The sequence below is a fragment of the Hyaena hyaena genome, unplaced genomic scaffold (assembly GCF_003009895.1).
Source record: "Hyaena hyaena isolate Hyena2069 unplaced genomic scaffold, ASM300989v1 scaffold_112, whole genome shotgun sequence".
NCBI classification, from domain to species: domain Eukaryota; kingdom Metazoa; phylum Chordata; class Mammalia; order Carnivora; family Hyaenidae; genus Hyaena; species Hyaena hyaena.
This window is the reverse complement of record NW_024080744.1, coordinates 1,871,981-1,889,504: the sequence shown is the minus strand read 5'-3', so window position 1 is coordinate 1,889,504 and position 17,524 is coordinate 1,871,981. Positions and strand designations below refer to the sequence as shown.

The 17,524-nt window shown below is 43.0% G+C and overlaps 1 protein-coding gene across 3 annotated transcripts in view; it reads left to right on the top strand.

Annotated features, from left to right (window-relative positions):
* Window positions 1–17,524, top strand: part of TNIK (TRAF2 and NCK interacting kinase) — a 398,088-nt gene that overhangs the window by 273,828 nt on the left and 106,736 nt on the right. For all 3 annotated transcript variants that reach the window (XM_039236518.1, XM_039236516.1, XM_039236515.1), the window contains exons 8-9: window positions 10,598–10,652; window positions 12,578–12,656. In XM_039236518.1, coding sequence (XP_039092449.1) covers window positions 10,598–10,652; window positions 12,578–12,656 — 134 coding nt within the window. The remainder of the gene's footprint in view (window positions 1–10,597; window positions 10,653–12,577; window positions 12,657–17,524) is intronic.

Sequence of the window (17,524 nt, the reverse complement as noted above, 5' to 3'; positions counted from 1 at the left end):
TCGTTTAGACTTTTGGCAAAGGATATATATGGTGAGAGCTTTTTATGCTAAAAGAAGTCAATGTATTGTCTTGGGTCATCTTTTCTGATTAAAAATAGACTTCCTCATTTCTGTATTGCTCAAAGTTTAACTTTTGAAGTTTCTCTTCATTGAGAGAGAATGAAATGGGATGTTGGTAGCTACTTTATGGTATTTCCGTAGCCTGTTGTGGTGTTTCATTGAAACTTGATTGGTGACTTATTACTTTGTATCATCAACTGGTCATTAGCTCATAAATTCAAAGCAGTGTTCAACTAGATGGTGATACTTGTCCCCTTCTCCAAGAAGCTCCCCTTCTTTTCCACTATGCTAGTCAGTAATCAAACATAATTTGAAGTTGCTATCCCATTGATAGCTGCAAAGTCAGGTGACATTATTGTCATGAATTGTAGCTGGAAGTTGAGATATTAACATTGGAGGCAAATGGGATGTAGGAACTGTGAATTTTCAGACCCAGCAATAGATGAAGGGATACCCTATGGTCTTTGTGTAGACTCCAGGACGACCTTGGGCAAAATCCAATACTACTGAGGCTGGTTTCACAGGTGCATGGACCTTTCACCCAAGGCCTTGAGTGGTCAGCTCCAAATACCCTCCTCTTGAATGAAGATGGGAAACTAAGGCTGGAGGTCTTGGCAAGTACACCCCAAGTTAGTGGGCTTCTCAGAGTTGGGGCTTGTGCCCACATCTTACAAATCTCTTTTCAGTGGATTACCAGTATATTATCCTGCTCCTTTATGATGTACTCCTATATAACTCTCCAGTTTACCAACAAAACAGCTTCTGAAGAGTATATTTGAAGAATTCCTCTTTTAAAGAACATTTTTAGTTCTCCACATGTGGGGTTATTATTGAAATCAGGTCACAAAGATGCCAACATTGCAATGTCTTTGGGACCCAGGATCTTAGGGCATTGACGAAATTATTTGCCTCTTTGGGAGAAATGCAAGCTGAAAGTCTGAAACCAAAATAGTCTCCTGTACATTTCTCCTTTCTTTCAAAGTGAGGCACTGTAATAACCTGACAGCAATCTGTCTGAAAACAGCTGCCAAGTTAAAAATTAATCTCTTGCCAAAATAAATGTCATTTATTTAAACTGCTAATGATAAGCACATTTAAATAATTTAATTTGCAAATCCCTTCAGAGGAGCCACTACAAAATATATGTCCCAGGCCAGATATGTGTGTCATAATTGCCTATAAGCAATTCTTAAAACAGTAGTTATACTTAACAAGTGCTAACTAGTCTACTTCTGGGCCACAGATATTTTAGACCACTTTATAACACACCATAGAGAATCAGGGTGTTTCAAACTCTTACCCTTGGTTTAGCCATTTAAGTATTTTGAGTGGTTGTTCTGTATGTGGGACTTATTTTCTGTGACATAAAATAGATCCCTGTGACTTAATGTTTTCACTAATGTAGAAGACTTCCTTCTGCTGAAGCCAGAGCTTGGCATTAAGCCAATATCTTGGTCCTCTTTCCTCACAGTAAAGCTAAGGAATATAGTTTGGAATCGGTAAAAGACTTTTGAGCCCATTGCATAATTCTAGGTGTGGACAAAGCGTGGTGTATGAGTAACCACAGGGTGCATTGTGCTGCACAGGGTGGTTTCAGAGGTACTGGAAGGTCCATGTGACTTTTAAAATATTAAAGTATCCTGAGACATTAATAAAGCTAAGACTAATTTCTGTGTCTTTTATTAAAATATAAGGAATCCTGATGAGGAACAGGTTCACTATATTAGTCATTTAGACTTTAGTGAGAAATAATTTATCAAGATTATTATGAGTATCAGGATTATTATGAGTATGTACAAGAGGAGGAGGAAGCCATGGCAAGAACATGAGCCTCCCTGGTAATTGTCAGGGGTAAAAGAAGGATCATGACAAAAGGGTATGTTAGGAAGACTGGGCAAAGAAGGAAGGTTTGAGCGTTCTTTGAAGATTTATTTCAACCACGTCACACTTTTACAGTGGACTGGAGAAGCAGCGATTCTGTAAATATAATCTTTCTTCTTCCTCGGCACCAGATTATATCCTCTCTTTTCTGTTCACCATTCTTAGGTATGTAATCTGTCACCAAGAGACAATGTGACAATATGTTGCCTTTCAAAACCATTTCTTCATTCACTCGGCACATATTTGTTAAATACCCACCACTTGTTAAGAATTAACCAAGCTGCATCTGTACATGCAGTTTAACATAAAGTTAGTTTGCAACCCCATCAAGGTTCAGGCGTCCGATGCTGTGCGTGTGGTAGTCCGTTTGACCCAGCTGTGTATCCCAGCCTCCGAAACTTCTGTTGACACTTTGGGTTCTAATGTGCGATAGATACTTTCCACCGAGGGGTATGTTTGGGACAAAAGATGACTTGAAAGCCACTAAGCTTAGTTCGATGTCACAGAGGCCTTCTTTTAAAATAAAGACAAAATTGAGGCACCTGGGTGGCTCAGTCAGTTAAACATCCGACTCTTGGTTTCAGCTCGGGTCATGATCTCACAGTTAGTGAGTTCGAGCCCCACATCAGGCTCTGTGCTGTCTGCTCAGCCTGCTTGGGATCCTCTCTCTCCTTCTCTCTCTGTCCCCCCCCTGCTTGTGCATGCTCTCTCACTCTCTCTCTCTCAAAATAAAAAAAAAAAATAAGCTTAAAGAAAAACAAAATGAAGATAAAATGTAAGAGAATAGTTTTATTTTTTGTTTTATTATTTATTGATTGCCATCTACTGTTTGTGTAAGATATTTTTAAAGACTTCTGTAAATTTACTAAAAACGACAGCAATTCAAGAAAATAAAGGCCTCTGTAGGAAAGTAGGCCAAAGAACTCGTGGGTTTCATTGCAGTCTGGTTTTGTCTGATACCTACCAGGCACAGTAAGTAGATGATTGAAAATAACCCCTGTCTGAAGGAGGAGTACCAGAATCTCATACGCCTGGGGTGTTCACTTTCCCCCAGAGGCCCTTCCTTTCTTGTTTTCAGAAATTCTGTCAAAACACTTCAAGCAAAAGGAAAGGTTTCATTTCCCTGATAAGTATGTGGGGCAATAATGGAAGCTTTCTCGTTTAATAATAAGCATTCAAAAGATTTAAAATTAATAAAAATGTTCAAACTTCCTAAGCTGTTTAAATTGTTATTTTTAAAATTTGAGTTTCATTTCAGTTGGATGGGAGTTGTCAAGTATTTCACAGTCCTATCTATCTTTCGCTTTAGCAGAAGTACTCATTAATGAAAGTTCTCTGCAGCCAGATTCTCAGCAATAGGGAACTGGTGGAATAAAGACAAGAGCATCTGTCCAGTAGAAAATCATGCAGCCATTTAGGTACTGGGATAGCGTGCATGCTGAAGCAGGATGGATCCCAAGATGGGGTGTTAGACACAAAGAGCAGCTTACAGCCTAGTACACGTGATACAGTCTTACTCGGCCCTGTCCCATGGATGTATGACATGGGGGTGGAGAGCTTAAAATTTTTATTTTATATAGTTTTCTGTCCTGCTCACCCCACCCCATAAACTAGCCTTGCATTTACTTAGAATCAGTAAAGTAAGAGAAGTCCAGGGACACATCATAGCCTCTCAACCCCCGCTCCCCCATGCTCCAGCCCCACCTGCACTAACATGGTGTGTCGTTCACCTCCCCTCTGCTTATGAGACTTTGAACACAGGTGCTGTGGATCATTTGCAGGCATAGGTGTCTCCTCCTGGGTTTCGGTGGGTGCTGTGCTCTGGCCATAGGGCAAGTGCTCATTCTCCTGTGTTACAGATAATTGGCTTTATTCAGGCAGGATGGAAGGAGAAATCAGACTAATTGAGAGTCACCAAGATCCTTGCAGGGTGTGACGTGAGAGGGCAATATTCAGACTGCAGAATGAGATTTACATTCTCAAACAAGGCCTGGCCTCTGTCTACTGATACTCAAACAAAGGCACGACCCTTATTTGGAAGGAGGAAGGGATGATACAGACACCATGTTATTATCGCCAGTAAGAAGCTGAAATCACTATTAAACAGATTCCTTGTGGCTCCATGTTCATGTCCACCTGTATGATTCCTCAGTGAGACACAGCAGCACCTCCCTGGCCCACAGGCTGGTCCCCAACTGAAGGTAATAAAGCTATTCTGACATTTTCCCTTCCGTCAGATAACAAATGTAGATGAGCAAGGGACTGGAGATTGCTGCTCTCAGTGTGTTTTATGTGTGAAATGGCATTATTGGTCACAACCTGTGCTCGAACATCCTCAGTGATCTTGAGTGACTCACCTCCTTGGCTGTTTATATATAATGTAGGATATAAGTGTGTGACCCAGTGAATCAGAGTCAAGCTTTTGAAGTTAGACAGGAGTGGTTTAAAATGTAGACGTTGCCTTCTATTCGTCACATTGCCTCAGAGAGATTATCTAAACCTTCCCGAACCTCTATAAAATGGGAATAATGAATTGTATATTACAAGGTTGTATTAGAATAAAGTGAGCTAACATATACAACGAGTTAATTCTGTGCCTAGCTTTTGGTAGCTACTCAACATATAATAATTATTTGTGTTTGTGTGTCATATGAAGGGACTGCCATTTGGGGCCATTTCTTCTTTACCTAAAAAGGCCAACAGTATCTTAGGATTCAAACCTCCTATTTGTATGACACATCTTTAATTGCCTATTTTAAGTCAGAATCCACTTTTCTGTAACTTCTACCTCTGGACTAAGGTGCTTCCCTCAGAGGATGCACACGATAAATACAGTTTCCTTTTTCCAGCTTGAACATTTCCACAAAGACCATAACAGAAACTTACAAAACAAAAGACTGTTTTCTGTTCTGTGAAACTTGGTCGAGTCCACTGTACTGGCCATGCCCATTATTAAGCTATTGCTTGTCAAGTCCAGACTACCCTGCTACCCCGAGCTTTGGGATAGTGGGGCTACCACTCACCTAACCCCATTTCTGCCTGTCCATCTGGCTTCTTACTAGGCTCTGCCAGTGAAGGGAGACCACAGGGCTGAAGGAGGAAGAACACTCCCTTTCCCGTTGCTTCCCATAAGCTTCCCACATTATCCCAGTGACTTCTTTGAGTACCATTAAGTACCAGAGCTCATTGCCACCTTACCTGACACAGGTGCGCTGTTTGAACTGCCAGTCAATGATAACCATACCAGAGTTTGTTAAATACCCGCTACTCACACTTCAGTGTGCCACCAAGTGCTGTGCATATATTGAGTTCTGCCTTATTGAGTTCTGGTATTAACCCTGCGAGGTAGGTGTTCTCTTCACATTAGAGGTGAGGAACTGGGCTCAGAGGAATTAAATGGCTTGCCCTAGGTCACCAAGCTAGTTGTGTCAGAGCTGAGTCATATCTAGGTCTCTCTGAGCCCTTTCTGCCTCTTCATTTACACAGGGGCTCTCTACTGTGCTGCATTGCCTCTCTCCTGTGTGACTGGGTCAGCCATTTGCAAGTGTTCTTTTCTTCACGTGTTGGGCAGCCCAGCCCCAAAAGGGACGCTCTTCTGCTGTGTTCAAGTTGCCTGCATGCCAGCCGACCCACCAGAAGCCAGAAGTTGTGTGCTTGTCTTCTCAGAGGCTCTAGAATTTGTCTCTGTTCGGTTTGTTAAGCACACAAGACTGGGCTATTAATCATGCCACAGGCCAGGCTGTGCAGCGCCTCTAGAATAATGAATTACCCAGCTCCTGCCAAAATGAGTCACACCATGGCCGCGGAGGAAACTTATCTCTCCCTGACTCTCTCCCCATCTTGTTCCTCCCTCTTCCCTTTCTCGTCTCCTGTGATCTGTCTTGCCAGTTGTAATTGGAACATTTTCTCCCGTATTTAAGTTCTGAAGTGTCTTTGGGACTTGCTAATGTATCCAAAGGCTTAAAACAAGTCCCGTCAAGGACGTTTATTGCTGTCTAGCACGGGCAGTTAAGCGTAGCTTACAAGCAGCTCTGGGTACGGATGGCCAGGAATATAAATGTTCCTTTTGGGAAAGAAAAGAACTCCAGCAAAAAAAAAAAAAAAAAAAAAGATCGCAATGATGATATCAAATGAGGTCTTAAAGAAGAAGCAGTTTGTAGCCTGGTCATGTGACAGAGGTTGCATAGGACTTGGGATGGTGTGACCTTTGGCTTGAAGGCGTTGTTTTGGGATTTGGGGGAGAGCTATTAAAAGGGGAACTGAGGTGATAGGCACTGAATAAAAGAAACCTCTCACTTTGCTTACTTTTTTCCTGCTTCCTGTGAGGGTAGATCCAGGATCACCTAATGACTGGGACCTCTCCATTTTCCTGCTGTCAGAATGTTTCCTCAAATTGTTGCTATATACATATTATCATGAAGGACGCTTTTGGCTGTACTTCTATTTCTTACATCATCCGAAGTCTAGAGGCAAGTGGGCCAGGGTTAGTGTAGTGACTCATTGATGCATTCATACCCCAGGCTCCTACCATTCTGCCCTGTCATAATCCATTTGTTGACTTATTTCCTCATGGTGGCAAGATGGATGCCTTAACTCTAGACATCAAGTTTTTATTCAAGGCATTAAGAAGTGGGAAAGAGTTGTCAGGACATCGTCTGTATTTGTCACTTGTATCAGGAAAAACAAAGCTTTCCAAAAGCTCCCAGAAGATGTGTGCCTGAGTCTTATTGGCCAGAACTACGTTGCATCCTTACCCACTATCGTTGGCTGCATGGGAGTCTGGATAATCAAGTTTCACTTTTGTATACTCTGAAGTGGAGGCAGCTAGGGAAATGGGGTTTGAAAATGCCTGTTGGGTTAGCCAACAACCCAAGAGGGGGAAATCTTACAGGACTGCGTTGGTCAGGCACAGGCCATCTCACCTAACTGAACAGAAGAAGGAAATTCGTATTCTTGAGCTCACTGTGTCCCAGACATTGTGTATGTAGGTCACGGTGATATGTGTTGTACAGTGAGGAAGCTAAGCGCTGAGCAGGGTTCTGCCTGTGGTTACGTTAGGAACCTGGATTTGGATCCAGGCCTGTCTGAGACTTAAAAGACTATTCACGCTGCCTCTGGGAACTTGAGGCCAGTTTCCTAGCCCTGGTTTTGGGGTGTCTCACTGAATCTCAGCGCCTCCATTCCATCACCAGCATCTTCAGTTCCCTGGAGACAAAGACAGAATTGGGAACAATTATTTAATGGGCCCCTAATAAATTTTATTGAGACGATGAATACTCAGGTTTTTATGTAGTGATGACAGTTAAAAAGTAAAAATGACGCAGGAGGCAGAAGACCCAGCTCTGCCCTAAACCTGGTGCTGAGTTGCTCTGGGGTCTTGGGTAAGTCACTTTCCCTTGTCTGGGTCACAAGTGATCTACAAGGAGTCTGACAAACTTAGGACACATCTTTCATTTGTTTGCATTTTTGGTTTGCTTATTCATTCAACAATTATTTATTAAGTGCCTACTATGTGCTAAGTGCTTTAGGTACTTGGAATATACCAGTTAACAGAACAAAGATCCTTGCCTTGCGGACCTTATGTTTTATCCAGTCTGGATGTGTTGGAGGCAGGGGGTGCAAACAATGAACCCAAAACAATATAAACTAGTGATGAGTAAATTTCACAGCTGTTAGAAGGTGATTTTGTTCCCTGGGGAACAAAAGCGGGAAAGGTGATGGGATCTGGCAATGCCACGGGGGATATTCAGTGGTCCTCACTGAGAAAATGGTATTTGAACAAAGACTATGGAGAGGAAGGTGTGCACCAGCACGTAATTAGGGTAGTTGCTGTAGGCAGACCTAGAAGCTAGAGCAAGGACACAGACGCAGACATGGGCCTGGGTTTTCTGAGCTGTTTCTTTCTCATCTGAGGGCTGGCCTGGAGCCCTTCTCCCTCCAACCCCAACATTTCCTTTCAGGTGCATTGGCTTTCCGTTGGCTTTCAAACCAGCTCAAGCTTCCAGGACTTGAGGGCTATTTAAATGTGACCCTGCTGTGGCACTCAGAGACATAGAACTTGGCCACTACCTTTATATTTGTACCTCATTTCACACTACAGAAACACTTGATTTCTGGGGATGTAGGGAAAAGGGTAGAAAGACCAAGACCTGGAGATATTGAAATCCTATCAAAATAGCACAACCCACCATTTCCAGCCTGTTTTTACTGTGTTTCCTAATGAATGCCTCCTGCACAGCGAGTGATTCAGTGTTTTTGTCATGTTCTCAAATGATTGTCTGTGTTGATAAACCATAAGCCCCCAGGTACAAGAGAGTTGTGTTTTCATCTTTACTGGTTACTGTTTCTGAGCCAGCCTGTAATGGCAGGCTGGGCCTTCCTCATGAGCTTCACAAGGCTAGGAGCCTGTGGGAAAACTGTCACTTGCTGGTCTGTACAAACGTGCGTGTGTGTGTGTGTGTGTGTGTGTGTGTGTGTGTGTGTGTGTCTAATGACAACTTGGAATACATCTTGAAATACAACAAAGAGAAAGGAAGAGAGTAGCCTTCTTGAGTCGTGTTCTAGGCAGAGAAGTGACTTGCATCTGAGATCAATGGTATTGTGCAGGTGTGTTATTATCCCAAGTTGACCTGAGAATTTGTATCCCATGAACAGGTTGATGGGCTCATGAATTAAAAGAACCCCCACTTGGCCTAGTACAGGGTTAGTGTGGACCCTAGCCATCTACTCTAAAGTAGATTACACTTGGGGCACCTGAGTGGTTCAGTTGGTTAAGCATCTGATTCTTGATTTTGGCTCAGGTCATGATCTCACAGTCAGTCCTGAAACTGAGTTCTGCATCGGACTCTGTGCTGGCTCTGTGTTGGGTGTGGCACCTACTTAAGATTCTCTCTCAGTCTTTTTCTTTCTTTCTTTCTTTCTTTCTTTCTTTCTTTCTTTCTTTCTTTCTTTCTTTCTTTCATGAAAGCAGATTACACTTCAGGCAAGAGGCTAGACCTGCCCCCCACCCCCAGAAAGTCCTCTGCATATATATGTAGGCCTCTGTCCAAATACTGAACACACGTGGGTGTCACTTGCCAGATACTGGGATACTGAGAAGTTTAGTCCTGGGTAATGGCTCGGCATGGATTTCATAGTCCTTTTCCAGGTGTATCTCCTTTCATGTGGCCTTGACATTTGTTTGATGGGAATAGCAAGGAAACTGAACTTTGATCTCTGTAATCTAAGTGAGGTTCCAGGAGAGAATTTGGGATAACATACAAAATGCAGGTTATATTAAAAATAGAAGGTGGATGAAAGTTTTCACCAGGATTGTAGGCCACTGAATCAAATTTCACACTGTGTTTTCTTACCCAGCAACCAGGACATTGAAGCACCAAGCATCTCTTCTGGGGTTTCCTAACCTGGTTTTCCCTTTCTTTCGGTTTGCTCCTTCCTGTGTTCCTCAGAGACAACTGAGCCATAGACGCAGAGTGGGGGATAAGTATACTGTTACAGGTGGAGATTGCATTGGCAGGGGTAGAGACCTTAGCCTAGAAAATTCTGATGAGAACATAAAAGTCTTATCATAAGAAAGAATATAAGGTAGTGGACTCTCTATTTTACATATTGTCTACTTACAAGATAGAAGCTATTGTTCATTCATTCAACAGACATACCAAGCCCCTGCCACTGTGCCTCGCTCTGTTCTTAGCACTGGAGGTACATGCAGATACAACCCCAAATTTCCCTGCCCTCATCTGATTTGGTGAAACCCTATGAAACTGCTGTTTTTGCAGGTCTAAAACGATCGGCTGAACATGCACCAACTGTATCATTCAGCCGTTCCCCCCTCAGGTGTTTACACAAAGAAGCGGAAGCATATGTCTGGACGAAGACTTGTCCATGAGTGTCTGTAGCAGCTTTATTTGCAATAGCTCAGACTGGAAACGCTGTCCGTCAACAAGCGGATGGATAGACAAATTGTAGTATATCCACACAACAGAGGTCTAGTTGGCAATGAAACAGAATAAAGTTACTGATATATACTGCAACCAGGCTGGACCTCAATCCGTTACGTTAGTGAAAGGAATGGAATGATTTAATTTATATAAAACTTCAGAAGATGCCAGCTAATCCATAGTGACAGAAAGCAGAGCTGGGTCAGGGGATGGCAGAGGCAGGAGTGGAGACTCTAGAGGAGCAAGTGCGACCTTTTGGTGGGGTGGGGTGGAGGCGGGGGTATATCCACAGTGTTGATTGTGATGACAGCTTCACAGGTGCATACATGTCAAATCTTTGCAAATGATAGACTTCAAATATAGACAGTTAATTATATGATAATTCTACCCTCAATAAAGGTATTAAAAACAAATAGCAATTTCATAGGGTTCAGTCAAAGATAAATTTTGGTGATCAATTAATTTTTGAGACATTAGAGTCATTTTTTATACATTTACCAGAAACTCGCCATGTGTCACATAACACTGTGAGAGATACTACCTATGAAGAGTGGAAAAGGCTGCTCTTGCTTTTAGGCTCAGTGGGCAGAATGGGTTCATAAAGAGATGACTGAATGGCTTTCCTACAGGCAGTTCTGGAGTGATTACCAGGCTGAACCGAGTTCTTCTCTGTTGACTGCATTTATGCATGTGTCTCTACCTTCTATCTTTTTCAGAGTGACTTGTGGTCTCTGGGAATCACCGCTATTGAGATGGCAGAAGGCGCTCCCCGTAAGTACCTTCCTCAGGGTGAAATCTGTTGCTGGTCTGCTCTGCAGGGACTGAGCGAGGCTTCCTTGCCAGGCGCTGTAGTAGCTTTGCTTCTGCTACAGCGAGCCCGGCGTGGGTTCGAGCTGGCATATTTAGAAAGCAAAGCCATCTTAAGTCAACCAGGAATCCATTCATCTCAGAGCAGTGTGAAGATCTTGTGTTTAGAGGAAAAAAGAAAGAAAAGGGAGACAACCTTCGGGGATCTTGTTTATTTTCCTAATTCAGTGTGTAGTTTCTTCTTATACTGCCCTACGCCTAACGCAAAACTGGGGCCCACCCACACAGACTAGAAATTCCAACTTAACAAAAATTCAGAACTGATTTCCAGTGCACGGCTTATGCAGACACTTGCATACTCAGTTGCTCTCACTCCTGATAAAATACTGATGTTTAGATTTTGAGGTCCGAGCAGAGTGGCCAGGGCTCTGGCTCTCTGGGGAACGTCTGCTGTTCCTTGAGCTCTGCAGTGTTGGTGCTGCGGAGTGCCTCCACCAGCCGTGTGTTCCCACAGGCCTCTCTACAGGAAGCACAGCTCACCAACGGTCTGCTGCTGCCACTGCGGTACCCACCCTCGCCAAAGCCGTCCCCATCAGTGACGGAGCCTGCAAGGATGTAAGGCAGACCTTTTTCCTGACAACATGGGATGCCTTTGTGGGCAATTCTCACTCCTCAGTTTCACTGCTTCGTTTGCTCAGGCAGGACAGTAGAGCACCCTCCCACCTACTTTGTCTGCCTCTTGCTTTCGCCCTGATCGGACTTGCAGAGCAAACTGAAAACTCTCCCAGCCTTCCTTGGCTCCCTCCCTGCTTCCTTTGAGGCAGGGATTTTCCCTGGTAGTATCTTCTCATGCTTAGTGCTGCCTTAGTGTCTGCTTTATAAGAGGACCTGAACCAAAACAGTCCCCTTCTGTACACGGCACGTCATTTTGCTTATGTGACTTTTTTGTCTTCATGTTATCATGGTCTTATTTCTCACTCCAGAGTTGGTAGAAATTCATCTGTAAGCGTGATTGATTTGGAGTGTTTGATGACAAAAGTCTTGTCATTCACAGTGCTAATAGGCATTTATGAATCAGAAAAATAGTATATTGCAGTCTGAAAACTGTATTATCATTCTTGATGAGTAGTAAGAGGGAGCTGAAAATAAACTTCTACCCACAGAATCCTCTGGCTTTTAGGGAAAATATATTCATGTTCTGGGCACAAAAGAAAGGATACTCCCCGGTATTTGAAAAGTAAATCTGTGAAATATTTTGACGCTATAAACCATAATGCCATGTTTGCAAGTTGGGATATTTTAATGACTTTTCTACCAGACCCTCTTTGCCTTGATCTCTCTGTTCTTCCTGGTGCCAGTGAACAAACAAAAAAACAAACAACATGTCATTAAACCTGAAAAGCCATTCAGGATATTTGGAAGTACAGACAGAAAGGTGTTCTGGTCTAGTGCTTTATACTCTAAAAATCAATATAGATAGTATTGCATTTGTATGAGCTTTCAGTGTATAAGAAATAGACCCTGTATCTTCCATTTTATGACTTAGGCTTTTACTAATTAAAAATAACCTGCCATCTCCATTTTGGTTGTTACCTCGTTGTTGTTTACTTTGGTTATTTATAGCAAAGCAGAGGTTTTGACCCTGTAACTTAGTTTTCTTAAATATGAAGTACAAGCAGAAATCTTAACAATGCCTAGTTGAAATGCATTTTTAATGAGACACCAGCTCTTTTAAGTGCTCAACAAACAGAAGCATTGTAGTCTTCTGACTGCTCACCAGGCATACGCGGACTTGGAGCTGTTTGGTAGCATTAGCTGCACAGCTAGGATGGGGTTGGCCTGGGTTTGGCCTCCTAAACTGAGTTCCCCTTTGTTTTGGTCTCTTGCAGCTCTCTGTGACATGCACCCCATGAGAGCCCTCTTCCTCATTCCCCGGAACCCAGCACCTCGCCTGAAGTCTAAGAAGTGGTGAGTTTGCTCTTTGGTGTTTTGCAGATTGAAAATCTTGAGGTCTAGATGCATGAGTAGACTAACATATACCAAGACTTAGTGATGGGTTTTCCATATGCTGTCACTCCTCTTAAAGTACCTACTATTTGCACAGCGAGTCATTATCACCATACCTTCTAGGTGAAGAACCATTAGCTAAAGTGAGTAGTGGAGCCCCAGTAATAACGTGAAAGCCCTTTGATATATCACCTCAAGAAGTCTCTTTCCTGGCTGCATAAAACATCTTATCAGAGATGGTGATACTTCCAAGAGCCAGCTGGTTAGATTGGCTGACTTTTCTTCTCTTCCTTAAGATGGTAATTCTGTAAGGACACATACCACATACATACTAGGTAGTAGAAGAGATGATTTCATTTGTCTATGCAAAATATTTGTAATTTTTGTTTTTACTGCTGCTTTCTCTTTATGGTAGGTGATAACTGGCTTCTTAAGTTGAGCAGTGGTACAACCTTCCAGTTTAATAAACTGATTCACATAAAAACTTGACCCAATTTAAAGAAAAATACCAAGTGGCTACTAGTATAGGTGGTGTAAGATTAATACGGTTAAAAATTGTGCAGCTAGTATACCATTGACTCAAGTTTGAGAAACACAGTTCTACAGGTCAGCTCAGATGTTGGGCTTTTGACTTTTTTGCACACTTATATCAGGGTCTTTGTATCTTATCATTGCATAACAAAAATTCATTGGTCCTTTCTTTCCCATGTGTATATGGTGTATCTTGATACACCCTTACCCTGGGATCAATTCCTGGACTACTTGTGATGTCCCATCTTTTTCTAGAGGACTATTCTGGGCAGTTAGAGCATGAAAGTTCAAGACCTTTCTTCCCCTTGTCATAGTACTTCATGATCACCCTTGACGGGGACCCTCACATTCCTCCCGCACCAACCCCCAGCTTCTCCCTTCCTCTGTGCAGTCTTAATTAATACCAGCCACCTAGTAATGACATAGCAACCCCAGTGTGACAAGGGAAAGGCATACTGCACAGAGAAGAGAGGGAAACAGCCAGAAGGGACCGACAGCCCTGAGTTGCAGAGGAAGAACAGAGCGTGAGAGTTGCTATTGGCAACAAGGGACAGAGCAACCCCTGCTCCTCGTTCTCACTCTGGAGGGTCACTGTGAGCCAGCCATTCTCTCCCCAGCAACAGCCTGCCATTGGGTACCTGCATGACACATGATCAGTGGGGCCGGGAGGCCCTGCTTCCTCCCTTCTCCCTGGAACAGACTTCCCCGGGAGAGAAGTCGGCTCAGTTCCACCTCTGGAAGCATCAGGAACACTACAAAGCTCTCTGCTCGCTTTCTGCTTGTCCTTGCGCCAAGCCCCCTGGCCTCCTCCACCCAACACACACACACTGTACACAGTGGACTTCACTTACCCTCTTCCCTCCCTCACCTCTCCCTGCACTGCTGCTGGACACATGTTTCCAGCGTTCCACCCACAGAGGACAAACTGGCCATCCACACGTGTTATGTTCGGTCAGCACAGTGTGGCCACACATTTGTATTAATTGCCAACTTTGAAAAATCTGGTGATTGAGCATTACATTTAGATTTCTGGCCTTTTGTGCAAAGGTGCAACACCACTGCCCTGCCAAGCGGCTCCTTTACTTGTAGGGTACTAGATGGTCTTGTGCCCGTCACCACCTCTCCCCGACTCAGAAGTGGGAGTTGGTTGGTCACCATACCTATCCTGTTTTCCTCTTATCCTGGGCTTGCACTGCCCTTTTTCTGACCTTTCTGGCCCCTTTACAGAAGTGAGTGAGCAGCCTCTGCACTACAGTTTTAATTTTCATTGCCCCTGCTCCAAAAAGTTCAACTCTGCATTGACCTTGTTTGAGAAATACAGGCTTTGAGGAAAATACAGGCTGTCTTTTCTGCATCAAACCTTTGACGACAGGAACTGTATCTGATGGTGCTACAGGGAACAGGGTCAGTCCAGGGGCAGTGAGGAGGCCAGGCCTCCATCTTGCCTAGCCTCCCTTCATGCCCTTCCTGACTCCAAAGGAAAGGCAGTTAGGAGTTCGAGACCCACGCTGCCAGAGAGGGAAGGGGGAATGACATAGCTATTTGAAAGTGAGTGGGGAAACAAAGGCCCTTTGCTAAAGTACTCTTTCTCACTCAGAACCCAGCATTTATAAGATGGTCATGCAGCCCCTGGCCACAGGACATGGGGTGTGCCTTCCAATTCTCTGCACAGAATTCTAGCTTTAAGTGAAAATATTTAAGCACTGCCAAATACTATCCTGAATGACTGGGTCCAAAGTGATTTGAGTTAAGTTAGGAATTAAAAAGAAAAAAATGGGGCATTTGGATGGCTCACTTGGTTGAGCATCCAACTTTGGCTCAGGTCATGATCTCATGGTTTAGTGACTTCGAATCCCACATCAGGCTCTGTGCTGATGGCTCAGAGCCTGGAGCCTGCTTCAGCTTCTGTGTCTCCCTCTCTGACCCACCCCAATAGCATTCTGTTTCTCTCTCTCTCTCAATCTCTCTCTCTCTCAAAATAAATAAACATTTAAAAAATTTTTCAAGTAAGTTAGGATTTGCTTCAATTTGCCCTAGTGCTTGAGAGGAAGTGAAATATTTTATTTATTTATTTATTTTTTATTTTTCAAGGGAGAGGATCTGTCTCCCCACCTATCAAAAGAAACAAAACTCCAAAACGTTCCTTTATATCCAGCCATTCTGTGCTTAATGAATTATCAGATGAAGTACACTATTCTCAGCGTATATATCAAAATACTACCAAAGTAGGTATGGGGGTGCCATTGTGGTAGAGATGGGCCATGAACTCTTTGTTATACGCATTCAGTTGAGGGTCATTTCCAACTAACTTGCTGAATCTACAACATACAGGATATATAAGGCATATGCATGCTGTAGACTCAGTAATGTGTGTGTGTGTTTATAAATTTAAGATATATTTAAATTTAATCTTAACTACAACTCCACCAGGCAGATGCTCTGGGTTGTCATTCTGTTGCTGTAAGACTGAGGCTTGGGTAGCTTATGAGCCTTGTGCAAGGGTGTACAGTCTTCTAATTTTCTAAGTTTGTAACCCCCATTCTCCTTCCTGCACCATCTGACCTCTGAAGTTCAAGGTTAGAGTAATAGAGAATGAGATACTGGTCTCTTAGTTGACCATTTTTTTCCTGCACCTTAATATTAGGGAAAGAAAGGCAGTAGCACTCTTCTTTGACCCTTCTGTTGTGGAGGGAAAGGAAAGTACCCCCACTTGCCCGACCCCAGCCCTCTCGTCCCCCATCAGCTAGATGAGGAGAGGCCTCCATGGCAAGGAGGCCATGCAGTCAGGGCTCCAGTCAATGCCAAGATGGTCCAGCCATTTGGTAATTAGATCTCAGGGAGGATTATAACATCAGCTGAATTAGAGCAGACCAGGGATCTCTCGGCGTGTGTCTCCGTGTCACCACCAGCAAATGCATAGTAAGTTGGGACCCCCATTTCCTCCCATCTCTGTACCTGGTCAGATTCCACTTACACGGGTAAACTGTCTCCTTCAGCACATTTCCTCCTCCCTTATCTTCCCACTGTGCGCAGGCCAGCTCCCCTGCCCTACTCAGTGTTGTAGCTTCCTGCAGGAATTTCTGGAGAAAGATGAGGGATGACTTCATTCCTGTAAAAGATAGTTGGTCTTTTTCTTTTCCCACGCTCTTTAAATGCACAGATTGCACACAGGCAAAGAAGAGCTTGATTTATCTCATTAGAAAAACCATAACTGTTTATCACTGGAGAGAGATGTGGAGTTCCTTGGTCCAGCCCATTTGTGCCCCAGAGAGGCCTGGTGACGTTAACTGGCTTATCCAGCGTCCCAGGGTTTTCATTGCTGGAGCCACAGCCCTGAACCCCTGCTTTGCTTTCACTCCAAAGCTTATAGTCACTCCTATTATTTTTATGAAACACGAGTTCTGATTCTTGGTAGATTATCAGACATTTTTGTTCTTTAAGAAATGACAAAGTTATTTGTGTATGTTATTTGTGTTTTAAATAAAATAATCATAATAGAAAGCAAATATCAGAAAATGCTTCAAGTTAACTGAATTTGCTAGTAGCAATGTGACTTTAGGCTTTATTAAAATCAAAACAAAAATCATTATACAGCTTTTAAAGTTAACCTTTTTTGCACCATCTCTTTGGAGATAATGGTCTCATTGACTCTTCCTGCGAGCATATCTAATCCAAATATATGTGAAATTAATTTCTTTGAAGAAAACTGAACTATTCAGTTCAATTTGTATTTCTACCCCCAGCCGTAAGAGCAGATACAGCAGTTGGTTCAGCCTGGTGATGGTCAGAGGTTACAGGACCTCATCATCATAGTGATAGTAATAGTAATAACAATAATAACAGCAAACATCATTACAGCGTTTATGATATAACAGGCACCATGCTCAGTATTTTACATGAATCAATTCATCAAATCATCACAACAGTCCTTTGAGATAAATCCTAACAACCTCACCATTTGCAGCCACGGAAACTGAGGCACAGAGAAGTTAAATAATCTGCCCAAAGTTTCAAAGTTGGTAAGTGATGGAACCCAAAGTAGAGACAAAGGGTAGTTCTGGTGAAATGCAAATTCTAAAGCTCAAATTGCATTTAGGGAGTCCTGCAGTTATCAAAAACTTCAGCCTGACTGGTTACAATGATTAATGTAATAATCTTTCGGGGGTTTTAATTCCTCTAACACAATTAAATATATAAGCAGAAAAAATCTGGGAAGATAAAGTGTTTGCTGATGCTGGTATTAGAACCAGGGCCTCAGACTGTAAGCACCAAACATTAACATTTATCTCTCCAGGCCA